Here is a 14,483-nt window from a genome sequence, read left to right as displayed (position 1 = left end):
AATACGATAGGTGTTGATGGCGATTACATTGTGAAAATGATTATAAGAATGAGAAAAAAATCATAAAGCAACGATCGCTTTAATAATAACACAAGAGGGAATCATGAAAGGAAGGAGGACTCACTTTACATTAGATGCACTAATATCACAGAGTCATTATTATTATTATTATTATTCTCGTGTCAGATACATAAAAAAAAAGAAAACCGTTACAATAATTTCAAGTAACATTTAAATAATCTTGGACCAATACCACGCTACTTCGAGTCCTCTCTTCGTAGCTCGATGCAGGTCATCTTGCGTGCACAAAGATGGACACAGCGGACACTGAAGCATATGCTGGATGGTTTGATCTTCTCCGCAGTCACACTTGGTGTTGTCGCCATTGATGAAGCCCCATCTTGCTGTCATATGAAATGCAAATGAAATCCTCACATTTTCTCACTTTTAACGAAAAGTAATACGCAGGCGATCTAACAGTTCAAAGTTCCAGAGCTAGAATGACCGGGCCGCAGACAGCCGCAAACACTCCTGCAATATAGAAAGCTCACAAAATTGATCAACAATAACATTACATTGACCATTGGTTGTTGTGATGTGCTTTGTGTCTTCTGCTGTCATTCATATCCGATAGATGGGACTACTGCTGCGTACCGAGAATAATAGCCTGCCTGAATATTGGCGGGAAGTAGCTGGGGATTTAGAACATTCTATTCTTTTGCATACCATTCCTCTGGTTCATAAATTTTCTGATGCTACTGGTATGTAACACACTGGATCATCACACTTAAACGGAATAATGACAAAGGAGTGTTCGCGGCTGTCTGCGGCCCGGTCATTCTAGCTCTGGAACTTTGAACTGTTAGATCGCCTGCGTATTACTTTTCGTTAAAGGTGAGAACATGTGCGGATTTCATTTGCATTTCATATGACAGCATTGCTTTTAATCGCGACATTCGTACTGACAACATTGTAATGACCTATGTTAACTTCAGTTACGAAACCATAAAGACAGTCTTTCTGAGAATTCCGGAGCGAAGCACGGGTACATCAGCTAGTAATAAATGTAATACAATCTTTCTTTCTTTCTTCCTTTCTTTCTTTCTTAATCTGTTTACCCAGTAGGGTTGGTTTTTCCCTCGGACTCAGCGAGGGATCCCACCTCTACCGCCTCCAGGACAGTGTCCTGGAGCGTGAGACTTTGGATTCGGGGGATACAACTAAAGAGTATGACCAGTACCTCGCCCATGTGACCTCACCCGCTATGCTGAACAGGTGCCGTGTGGGGGATGGGAAGATCGCAAGGGATAGACAAGGAGGAGGGAAGGAAGCGACCCTGGCCTTATGTTAGGTACCATCCCGGAATTTGTCTGGAGGAGAATTGGGAAACCACGGAAAACCACATCGAAGATGGCTGAGGTGGGAATCGAACACCCCTCTACTCGGTTGACCTCCCGAGGCTGAGTGGACCCCATTCCAGTCCTCGTACCACTTTTCAAATTTCGTGGCAAAGCTGGCAATCGAACTCAGATTTTTAAAGATTTAATGATTAAAACATAAATTTGTTAGGCTATTCCTAGCCTCGTGCATCCCTCCCTCGTATGATGGACCCTCCAACGAGGGTGGGCCTCATGTGCTGTGTATAGGAACAGCGTGTTTTTATTGCGAAGGATCGTGTTATATGTAATATGTGAGTTGACGGAATGTTGGGCACAGTACAAGCACCCAATCTCCGAGACAGGGGTAGCAACAATTTTAAGGTTAAATTCTCTTACCCGGCCGGGAATCGAACTGGGGGCCCTCTGAACTCAAGGCGAACACGCTGACCATTCAGACAAGGAGCAGGACATTATTTTAATGATAAAGGGATAAGGCAAAAATTAGATGTAAGGCTTTTTAGAACTTTGCTCTCTAAAACCAGCGTTTCTTCTTCGGTCTGAAACTAGACTCGTGAGTGTGGGATGTGCTAGGCCCCACCCATTGACGCTGGGGTGTAAGCAGGTGATATTCATCAGAAGCTCAATATAGAGCAAACCTGAAGAAATTTACGTCTAATTTTTGAAATACCGAGCTCGATAACTGCAGTCGCTTAAGTGCGGCCAGTATCCAGTATTCGGGAGATAGTAGGTTCGAACCCCACTGTCGGCAGCCCTGAAAATGGTTTTCCGTGGTTTCCCATTTTCACACCAAGCACCGTGCGCGTAGAAGCGCGCGGCTGTGAGCTTGCATCCGGGAGATAGTAGGTTCGAATCCCACTATCGGCAGCCCTGAAAATGGTTTTCCGTGGTTTCCCATTTTCCCACCAGGCAAATGCTGGGGCTGTACCTTAATTAAGGCCACGGCCGCTTCCTTCCAACTCCTAGGCCTTTCCTATCCCATCGTCGCCATAAGACCTCTCTGTGTCGGTGCGACGTAAAGCCCCTAGCACACCAAGCAAATGCTGGGACTGTACCTTAATTAAGACCACGGCCGCTTCCTTCCCACTCGTAGCCCGTTCCTGTCCCGTCGTCGCCGTAAGACCTATCTGTGTTGGTGCGACGTAAACAACTAGCAAAAAAAGAAAAAAAGAAATTGAAATGCTCTATTGGTGTAAAAAAATTAATTTCCTCGCCGGGATCTTAGACTTTCAATTATGAATTGCTAGGTGGGCAATAATTCCATTGTGGATATTTATCTCCTGCATGCAGTTATCAGATTGTGCCTGAATTCATAGGCTTCTGATAAACTTAACTACCAAGCTCCTTGCATAATACAGTAGTAGAAAAATGGCAAAACTCAAAATTTAAAACGTTTGTAATTAAGCTCGTATGCTAGAAATAATCAAATAAAGAAAGAAATTGTAGATTGTAACAAATATAGAAAATGCAATATACCATACTACTCCATTGAAAAGAAAAAAATAAATAAAGTACAGTCAACAACCCTCACCCTTCCTCACCCATTTCTCCCTATTTGCACATATTTCCTGGCCAGAGAAAGGGTGCAAACTTTTAGGTGGCCCTCCTCACTCCTTCAGGGCGAGGAATGAAAACTGTTCAATGAGAAGAATTTCACTATGGGGCCAGAGAGTAGACGTTACCTACTAAGTGGCCTGTCCCTCCACTTCAGGGAGAGGAATGACAGATTTGGTTAATGATGATAATGATTTTCACTGCTACTACTAAATGGTTTTCATTCCTCACCTGAAGAGGAGGCGGGCAGCTTAGACCGTGACGCCGTCTCTCAGGGAAGGAGATTTCTTACAGTGAAGTAGATGCTCTGAGAAGCGGTTTTCGGCAGTGCCGTATATCAGGAACTGTCCGGGCATTCACCTTGGTGCAAAAGAATGGACCAGACTGGATGCAGAGAAGGTTTCGGCTTACAAGTGGCCTCGAGGCACGGCTGCAACTTTGCCCGACAGCTCTGCACTTCGGGAGTGGCCACGGCTCTACCGTGGCTCTACACCTTTGTATTCGGTAGACGGAGAGGGGCTGTTTGCCTCCGTCGGCTGTCATGATAATGCTTTTCCATGGTTTTTCATTCTCCTGCACCAAGGCGAATGCTAAGACAATTCCTAGTATAGCTCACTGCCGCCAAACCCGTCACCTTTCTCCGACCGTCTCCTTCAGCGTAATAAATCTCCTGGTCTGAGAAACGGCCTCACCGTCTAAGAGGCCCGCCACTTCCGTCAGGGGACGAATGAACAACTGAATAGTATTGTAATTTCACCTGCACACAGCCCAGTGTCAGTGGGCAGGTTCTGTCACATTCCACTGTGATGAATCCAATATCAAGCCTAAGATGAAACCTCCTTTATGGAACAAACGCCTGACGAGCTTTATAACTACTTTTATAAGATGCTATAATAGTGTGAGGAATCTAATTACCTCATCGGGAACTTAGACATTACATTAAGAGGCGCGAAACGAAGCCACTGAGATAGTTACAAATAGGGAATAGCATGTACAAGTATCTATTTTTTCCTGCATTTCATTTTTAAATTTATTTGTTTTGTATTGTGTACAGAGGCTTACAGACTGGAGGTTGAAGGACATAACAGTCTATAATGAAGATATATGTACTTAAGATAATAATAATTACGTGCAACAAATATTGCTTCTTTCTCCAGGACTTGGTATTTCGAACTTTTTAATTTTCTGCACATCAGTAAATCTCGGAAGAAGATTCACTTAAAAAAGATAGTTTCAAACCAAAACATAATTTCAACAAATTGAGGCCTTAATGTTAAAACATAGAAGTATTTGGAATTTGAAAGTTAAGAAATGTCGAAATCTTGGTCTCAAAAATGTCTGTTTAGAATATCTGCTATTCCCTGCATTTTTTAGACATGAGTAATGGAATGAGAAATAACACCACAAAACAACAAAAATGATTTTATATATTGTAGTGAATGTTCCTTATATCTCATACGATTAAAATAAATGGGACATGAAATATTGTAAATTGCATTTTAAACTGATTATGTTATATCCCGGTATTAGATAGAACTGATTAAAATCACGGAGATATAATTAGATGTATGTGAGAAATATAATTGTGTTTTACTCCGGCATTATTCCTCGTTAGATAAAAATTTAGGTCCGTCTCTGTGGTGTAGCATGATTATTAGACATCCCACGAGGCCCTGGTTCGATTACCGACTCTGCCACGAAATTTGAAAAGTGTTACGAGGATTGGAACGGGGTCGCCTCTAGTGTTGACTGCTGACTGTGATTCGAAGCAGTGTATCGATTCAGCTGACTAGTAACAGAGTGGCGCGATCACGGATCAGTGAGGCAACACACACACGTTTCATTATGGGTACCCTGGACATTGGCGGGGAGCCAATCTTCCGCTGCAGCGAGACATACAGAGCCATACCACACTGAAAGAATCGTACGTTATAACGGACTCCCTCTCTCGGCTCATGTGAAAACAGTACCCGCCTGCATTCAGTGTCCTCTTCTCACACGGAGGTTTAAATAATAGATGAATTTATTTGCAGAGTTAAAAAGGTAGTCAAAACATAATTTCAAAGTACCTAGCTAGTGAATAGGTTAGGCTATTCGGTTATTCTACTTATTAGTTTCATGAATTAGTATTATAATTTAGTTGACATTGTCCGGCCCCGCGTGGTACGGGGCAACGAGTCCACCTGTCACCCGGCGGCCCCGGGTTCGATTCCTGTCCGGGTCAGGGTTTTTTAATTGTAATGATTAATATCTCTGGCCTGAGGACTGGGTGTTTGTAACGTTCTAAATCTTCCCTTTCTCACACACAGCATTCCACCCTACCACCATTCCAATTACACGCAGTTTCATACAATAAGGTGCCAGTAGGGGCAAAAGATCCACATGGGTCGACGCCCCAAACAAATAGCATTTTAAATATAAAAAAATAAATATTATTATTAGTTGGCGTTCGACAATTAATTCAACTCAATTCTCTAGCCTACAATATGACTACGAGTCATGCTCATGACCATTTGAAATTGTCTGTTTTATATAGGGAAAACCTCTCAGTATTGTCTCAGTTCGTATGTCGCATCATTGCATAAGACTTCAATAATTGAATTACGAGATCACCGGTGTATGTGGACAGTGAGTAAGTGAACCGACTGACGCAATAGCTTAAACAAAAATATGATGAATCAGAAAACCAGAGGTAGCCTATACAAAATATGACGATTTTAAAAAATCCTCTGCTAATAGAAAGGGACATATTTTCAAAGATGACCGAGTGAGTTGGCCATGCGGTTAGGGTCGCATAGGTATGAGCTTGCATTCGGGTATGGTGGGTTCGAATCCTACCGTCGGCAGAAGTTCAGTTGTTTTTCCTTGTTTTCCGATTTTCACACCAGCAAATGCTGGTGCTATGCCTTAATTAAGATCACGGTCGCTTCCTTCACTCTCGTAGCACTTTCCTATCCCATCGTCGCCTTAAGACCTATATCTGTGTCGGTGCGACGTAAAGCAACTTATTTGATTTATATTTAATACGTAGGATACTAATTGTGAATACAGGTATTCTTGCATCTAATTATGTATATATAATAGAGTTGTGACTTTCAGAGAACTGTAGACCACCCTAAGTTAAAACTACGTAAGTTTTACGCTCTTATATAATAAGCATATACAAGTACCTATATTTCCTACATTTCATTTTTAAACTTATTTCTTATGTGTTGTGTACTTACCCTGAATATTATGATATTTCCATGTTATTTTAAATAATTTATGAAAAAACAGGCAAACAATTGATAGGGAATCTTCCACCTGGGCGACAGCTGTAAATGCAGAACATTGATGATTGTATGTACAGATTATTTTTCATCTAATTCTATATATTTATTTAATAGAGTTTCCACTGTGGGCGAAAGGATTCGTAGCATCAAAACTTGATGTGAAGATGTGGCTGCAGAGAAACTGAATTTCAAAGGTAAATGACTCATAGCACGCCCGAATTGATGCCTCTCTCTAGCCAGAGCGCAGCAAGGGATCCAGTCGGCCGTGCGCAGAGGAAAGCAGTTCATAGAATGACGACCAGATGGCAGCAGCAAGCATTGAATGTTGTTGCTGCCAACTTATCAGCACACACTACACAGATGCAATAGGAACGGTGACTCTATAATGTGCCGTGAATCAGATCACTGTATCGATTCGATAACGTGAACGGAAACAAATGAGTCGATTCAGTAAAATGCTGGGATGGTACCTAACTCAAGGCCATGGCCAATCCTTCCCGCTTTCTTGCCTATCCCTTCCAATCTTGCCGTCTCGCCCAAGGCCCCTGTTCAGTATAAAAGGTGAGGCCACCTAGGTAACGTACTGGTCCTCTTCCCCTGTTGTATCCACGACCATATGTCACATGCTACAGGACACTGTCCTCGAGCCATTTGAGATGTGATACCTCGCTGAGTCCGGAAAGAAAATATAACGTGGAAGGATAAACGGAATGAATTTATATGAAGAAACATGAAAGATAGGAAATTATATTTTGTGCCCTTTTTATGTACAAGCTTTCATAGGCCTAATATTAACAGAGAAATTCGACATTTTCTATTTTTGTACCTCTAATATTACTAAGCCATTTTATAGGCCTACGAATGGAATAATCAATGGCCTAATGAATACCCCGACTACCCCTGAATTTAAGCAACGAGTTTAGAGAAATTTCGTTTAGTTGTATCCCTGTGATGTCGTGATGTGCTAACGTACTAACAAGCAAACAAAAGTTGGAAAGGAACCTCTTTTTTAAGTTATACACTTAATCCGAGATAAAGAGGAAGTATGAGGCAATAACAGCACCCCGACGTATCACAAAACAGTGTTCGGCTCCGTGGTTAAATGGTTAGCGTGCTGGCCTTTGTTCACAGGGGTCCTGGGTTCGATGAAATGAAATGGCGTATGGCTTTTAGTGCCGGGAGTGTCCGAGGACATGTTCGGCTCGCCAGATGCAGATCTTTCGATTTGACACCCGTAGGTGACCTGCGCGTCGTGATGAGGATGAAATGATGATGAAGACGACACATACACCCAGCCCCAGTGCCAGTGAAATTAACCAATGATGGTTAAAATTCCCGACCCTGCCGGGAATCGAACCCGAGACCCCTGTGACCAAAGGCCAGCACGCTAACCATTTAGCTATGGAGCCGGACCCTGGGTTCGATTGCCGGTAGGGTCGGGAATTTAAACCATCATTGGTTACTTCCGCTGTCACGGAGGCTGGTTGTATGCGTCGTCTTCATCATCACTTCATCCTCATTACGACGAACGGGTCACCTACTGGTGTCAAGTCAAATGACCTGCATCTGGCGAACCGTACTGTACTCGGACACTCCCGGTACTAAAAGCCACACGCCATTTTATCAGAAAATAGTACAAGAATGTTAGTGGAGTGTAAAATGATTATTATGAATTAATAAACTCATATTATTATTATTATTATTATTATTATTATTATTATTATTATTATTATTATTATTATTATTAACCCGGTTACCCTCTAGGGTTGGTTTTTTCCTCGGAATCAGCGAGGAACCCCACCCCTACCGTCTCAAGGGCAGTGTGCTGGAGCGTGAGACTTTGGGTTGGAGGGTACAACTGGAGAGGGGGCCAGTACCTCTCCCAGGCGGCCTCACCTGCTATGCTGAACAGGGGCGTTGTGGGTGGGATGGGAAGATTGGAAGGGGTAGACAAGCAAAAGGGAAGGTAGCGGCCGTGGCCGTAAGTTAGGTACCATCCCGGCATTTGTCTAGAGAATCGAGCCCCCCTCTACTCACTTGACCACCCGAGGCTGACTGCATCCCGTTCCAGCCCTCGTACCGCTTTTCAAATTTCGTAGCAGTCCCAGGAGTCGAACCCGGGCCTCCGGGGGATGGCAGCTAATCACACTAACCAGTACACCACAGAGGCGGACATCATTATTGTTATACCTATCATTAAACTCATTTTGAAGTATTAGAGCCAAGAAATGCCTTGTTGCCGAGAATGCTTGGGGGTGGATAAGTTCAATTCATACTTATCAACACTCCCGCCCTAAGTAGCACATTCTATCAAACGGGAAAAGAAATTTCTATGTTTACTTGCTTGAGAGTAATTGTCTTCAAAGTACACCGTCGTATTGTTCCATGTGTTCAACTTCCCATAAGCACGTTAGTCTCTGGCACTAAAACACTCTCAACTGTGATTACTGATGATGGCTAAGTTTCTTTCACTCCAACGGACTGATTTATTTCCAGTCCTGTTCAAAAACTTTAAATTACGGGCATGACAGAGTGTATACTAGGCTAAAGTGGTGAATGCATTATCTGCTCATTTCCTTAATTTCGATTCTAGTATTGTCACCATCGCAAGGAATTGTTCATTTCCTAGTGTGAGAATTATGATCTCAAAGTGAATTTTAGACAGCTAAATACTGTATTTAGGCTAAATATTGTATGTTGATCCGATATGTGGGTCAACGATATCTCGATACAATGGGTCAAGAGTATTTATTATGCACCTAGACAGAGTCGTCAACAAGCGGTGGGACCATTCTCAAGAAATAAATTACCGCATTGAGAAGACCAGGGTGTAATTTACTAGCCTCTGTAAACTTCTCCGCAGCATAGAACTGCCATTGCAGCAACGGTTTAGAGTCGAACGGTGCTATGTGTTCTCCATAGTGGGTTAGGAGGTCTAAGCCGAGCCGATGCTCTTGATTTTCGTGGGAAATATCGCTTTGTTGATATTGTCGCTTCTAAGGGAATGTCCCACGAGGTTGACCGAACGGTACTATTTGAGAACAGTTCCCAAGACCAGATAAATGAGAGGATGGTTGCCTAGTTGTACTTCCTCTTAAAACAATAATCACCACCACCACCACCAGACAAATGAAGTTAACGAAGAAAAGCATTTTGGTCGCTATGGAAACCGCGTGTACTCCGTTAAAGGGTTGTAGTTGATGTTCGGAACCAGAAGGATTTTATACTAAGAAGTTGCTGAATTTTTACAGCAACTCGACATAGAAAAGACTTTGTTGAAATCTCTTGCTGAAAGCATCATAGCAGACTCTGTGGCTATAATTCATCACCATGTTTACAAAACTGATATTTTAAGTTTATAAGGATATGCTATGTATGCAATGATTCAAGTCATATTGTATGCCCAAATATAGATGGAAGGGTATTCTGCGACGCGAGGAAACTTGAACAAAATCAAGTATTAATCTATTTTCTATTCAGTAAAAACAAAGCAAAGTCACCTCCGTACAGGTCATGAAGGCCCTTGGAGGAGTGGAAGGTAAAGGCTTCCACCATTGTTAACCTCAGCACGTAATGGGGTAGAGTGGCTAGCTGTACGCCCGGCCGCTTTTGCCCCCAGGTATTAATCTGGTACTCATTTTTGGTGTAGGATGAGTGTACCTCAGGGCCATATGCACCTCTGGAAGTGGAAATCTCGTGTCTTAAATTTTACTCCTGACGGGGATTCGAACGCACGTCCTTCCGGCGAACCGAGCACGCCTTTACCGCCTCGGCCAGGCAGCCCCATTTTATTCAGTAGTCATAATAATTTTTTTCTTTTCTTTCTTGCTCTTGACATCGTATAAACCGTTCAGGTCCTGGAAGAAAAGATACCGGGGTCCGAATGCGGACCGGATTCCACATTTGAAGATCCCTGCTAAAGGCGACAATTCTTGAGATATTAGATACCCCAGATATTGTCAGGAGGTGTCTTGGATGTATTTGATATATTTGTAATATGAGGGTCCGCCTCTGTGGTGTAGTGGTTAGCATGATTAGCTGCCACCCCCGGAGGCCCGGGTTCGATTCCCGGCTCTGCCACGAAATTTGAAAAGTGGTACGAGGGCTGGAACGGGGTCCACTCAGCCTCGGGAGGTCAACTGAGTAGTGGTGGGTTCGATTCCCATCTCAGCCATCCTGGAAGTGGTTTTCCGTGGTTTCCCACTTCTCCTCCAGGCGAATGCCGGGATGGTACCTAACTTAAGGCCACGGCCGCTTCCTTCCCTCTTCCTTGCCTATCCCTTCCAATCTTCCCATCCCTCCACAAGGCCCCTGTTCAGCATAGCAGGTGAGGCCGCCTGGGCGAGGTACTGGTCATACTCCCCAGTTGTATCCCCCGACCAAGAGTCTGAAGCTCCAGGACACTGCCCTTGAGGCGGTAGAGGTGGGATCCCTCGCTAAGTCCGAGGGAAAAACCTAACCTGGAGGGTAAACAGATGATGATGATGATGATGTAATATGAGGTATATACTCGCAAAATCAGGTTGTCACCGATTGCAGTGGTCTTGTCAGTGGGATCCCATTCTGACTTCCTCGAGTTCGATTTGCAGCAACTTCGGGAGTAATTTTCGATAGATTTAAGGCTTTACAATAGAATGGATATCCGGTGTTGTACCCTGGGCCAAGTTCTGAACTAAAACGTTGATGAAAAAAGTGATATCTAAAATAAAAAGTATTTCGCCTGTGGAAAATAAGAATTCGGTGTGAGGTCGCTGGTAATATCTTAAAGAATAAGATTGATACTTCTGAAATTAAAAATGAATATACAAACAAACCATTTAGAATTTTCTGTAGTATATTCAAAGTAAATGATTTTATATAATGAAGTGTAATTGTAGTGATAACTTTGGGTATTAAAAATGCTACAACAAATGAAGCTTCATATTTTTTATTTATGTCATTTGTCTAAATATTTCACCACCTCCATGTGATGATAAATGCAGCGCTCTTTGAATTTCTGTGTAATGTATCACAGCAATTTGTTTACTTTTGTGTCCGTAATGTTGTGGAGTACAAATTTCGCCGTATACGGAGGTGATTTATATCGATTTTTAACATAAAGTGGTGTTATTAAATCGTGAGTTATCTTCTATAATGCGTATGTTGCATATTATGGAGACACTTATTATGATAGGTAATGTGAGGATTGCGACTACAACTCTGAATCATTGAATGTAATTCCTGTTTATTTAAGACGGGAGGAGAACTGATTGCTTGGCAAGGTGCTGAAAATGGCCATATCAGCCGACATGTATATCAGATAACGACACACTGTGTCGCCTCATTTTGTAAATGTGTTTCATGTATATTTAAGTACAGTCGTCAAGTTCAAAAGTTTTATTTAGATACAGTTGAGGAAACAAATTAATGAACTCATGTCTAGCAATACAGTATAATGGCAAAATACCTCTGAGAAAACAGAGATTGGAAGTAAAGAGAATTTTATTGATTTATCTTCAGACTGTGAAGGGCACCGAATATTTCTACGGAAATAATATTCAAGAAAATAATTAGGGCAAGAAAACTGAATGTTTGAATGAATGAAGCCCAAAAGAAAAGGAATAAAGCAACTATAAAAAGGAAATTGTTGCGATGTTGGCAATTATATTAAGGGGAAGTACAACAAAATAAATACATGAAGAAAGAAAGAAAGAAAGAAAGAAAGAAAGAAAGAAAGAAAGAAAGAAAGAAAGAAAGAAGTAAAGACCGGATAGAAAGAGAGGAAAGGAGGAGTATAGCTAAAGAAATAACGGACAAAGGAAGGAAGATAAAATGCAGGAAGGATAGAGAGAAGGAAGCAATAAAGAAGGCAGGAAGAATAATACACGAATGGAACGGAAGGACATGAAAAGAATAAATAAATGAAGGAAGGACAAGAGATTGAAAAAGCTAAAACAAACAAACAAACTCATTGGTGCAACAGCCCCGAAGGACCATGGCCTACCAAGCGACCGCTGCTCAGCCCGAAGGCCTGCAGGTTAAGAAGTGTCGTGTGGTCAGCACGACGAATCCTTTTCGCCGTTATTCTTGGTTTTCTAGACCGGGGCCGCCATCTCACCGTCACATAGCTCCGCAATTGTAATCACGTAGACTGAGTGGACCTCGAACCAATCGTCAGATCCAGGAAACATTCCCTGATCTGGCATGGAATCGAACCCGGGGCATCCGGGTAAAAGGGAGGCAAGCTATCCCTACACCGCGGGGCCGGTACAAGAGGTTGAAAGAAACTTGAAAAGAAGAAGAGAACGAAAAGGAGGAAGAAAACTAATGACACGCAAGGATGGACTTCGTAAAGAAAGAAAGAAAGAAAGAAAGAAAGAAAGAAAGAAAGAAAGAAAGACCACAAAAACAAATTAATGATTGATTGGGAGAAATAAAGGGATGAAGATGGGAGAAAGAAAAATATGACGGAGAATGAAAATAAATAAATCAATCAAAAGGAAAGGAAAGGGATAAGGAATAAACTAAAATGGAAGGAATATTGAAATTAAGGAGTAATGAAAGAGAGAAGAAACACGAAAGAAAGAAGGAAGGAAAGAAGGAAGTACGGAGAACGAACTACGAAATGTGGGGATGAAATAAACAGTAAATGAAGGAAGGGGAAGAAAGGAAAGAAAATAATAAAACCAAAGAAAGAATGTGGATGTGTTATATTCTCCTCACCACAGTGATAAGTTTGAAGGTACAATTTTGTGATCTGAAATCATTCACTCGGTAACTGGTAAGGTACATCAAGAATCGCTCCGCTCACAGCTATGCCCCCCCCCCCCCCCCATGGCACTAGAGCCCTTGATGGGCCGTAGCGAACCAAGCGACCGCTGCTCAGCCCGAAGTCCTGCAGATTACGAGGTGTCGTATGGTCATCACGACGAATCCTCTCGGACGTTATTCTTGGCTCTCGAGACCGGGGCCGCTATCTCACCGTCAGATAGCTCCTCAATTCTGATCACGTACACAGCTATGCATTCTGCAGAAATATCGCGGAAAGGAATAATGAATGTTTATTGGCATGATTTGACCTATAAATGTGTTTGTAAATGAGATTAGAGAAGATATATAGAATCATGTCATCACCTACTTATTTTTGCTTTCTTTGTATTGATAGAGTCACAACACTCTGGGACCGTCGATGACGAACGAGAAGCCGATGAGGAGGAAGCTGATACACGCTGCCCGGTCTGCAGTAAAGATTTCCCTGACATCGACCAGTAAGTATGAACTGTGTTTAATTCTAACTTAACACAACTGAACATAGTTTCACAGTGTAGTGGAAGCACTTAGTGCAAGAAGAAAACCCACACAGTGTTGTAAAAACTGAACCATTTTTGTAGTCCTTGATATCTGAATAGAGGTATTTTATGGTAAGTGGATAATATGTGAGAAAATTGAAGCAAGTGCAGCATGTTTTTACATACGTGTCTGAGTGATTAGCAAAATGTCCTCCTTAAGCTTTAGAGCGTAAAATAAGATCTAATAATCTAATTAATTTCCATAACACGTCTACCTTTTTACTAATTGTAACAAAGTCATGAACAACTAGGAGATTCAAGTACCGTTTTCTTGAGTGTATAAGCGAAGGCCATGGAATTAGACCAATGAATATTCCCTGATGTGTTATCCTTGACGAATGAAAATAATCGCGTAGGCTGAGTATACGACGTTACATGTAGGTACTTCAAGGCACTAACTACTTTTATGGTTTTCGAAGACGTCGAGGTGCCGGAAATGTGTCCCGCAGGAGTTTTTTTACATACAGGTAAATCTGTCGATACTAGGCTGGCGTTGTTGAGCACTTTGGAACACCAGGGGACTGAGCCAGCATCGAACCCACCATCTTAAGCTCAGAATGTCAGCGCTCTACTACTTGATTGATTGATTGATTGATTGATTGATTGATTGATTGATTGATTGATTGATTGATTGATTGATTGATTGATTGATTGATTGATTGATTGATTGTCACTAAGGCTCATTTTGGCTTTAGGTACTGGATTTTCGTTGCACCGACTCTTCCAGGTCTTTTGCGAGGATGGAATAATACAGGATAGGGTTAGGAACGAAGCGACCGGGATCAGTTTTAATGTGTGTAAACGGGGAAACCACGGAAAACCATCTTCGGGGTTGACGGCATTGATGGTCGGGCCCTATTATCTCTCGATTGCAAGCTATTAGCTACACAAAAGACTTTATTTTGGCTCTGAACGTGGGTTTAAGGACAGGT

General features: G+C 42.2%; 1 protein-coding gene across 1 annotated transcript in view; it reads left to right on the top strand.

Annotated features, from left to right (window-relative positions):
- The window catches only part of LOC136864239 (transcription factor hamlet), a 279,267-nt gene that overhangs the window by 242,562 nt on the left and 22,222 nt on the right, over positions 1 to 14,483 (top strand). Inside the window, exon 5 of the mRNA XM_068226658.1 lies at positions 13,368 to 13,470. Within this exon, the coding sequence (XP_068082759.1) occupies positions 13,368 to 13,470 (103 nt within the window). The remainder of the gene's footprint in view (positions 1 to 13,367; positions 13,471 to 14,483) is intronic.

The sequence above is a fragment of the Anabrus simplex genome, chromosome 1, assembly GCF_040414725.1.
Source record: "Anabrus simplex isolate iqAnaSimp1 chromosome 1, ASM4041472v1, whole genome shotgun sequence".
Lineage (NCBI taxonomy): Eukaryota > Metazoa > Arthropoda > Insecta > Orthoptera > Tettigoniidae > Anabrus > Anabrus simplex.
Note: the sequence above shows the minus strand (reverse complement) of the source record. Positions and strands in the feature narration are given on the sequence as shown.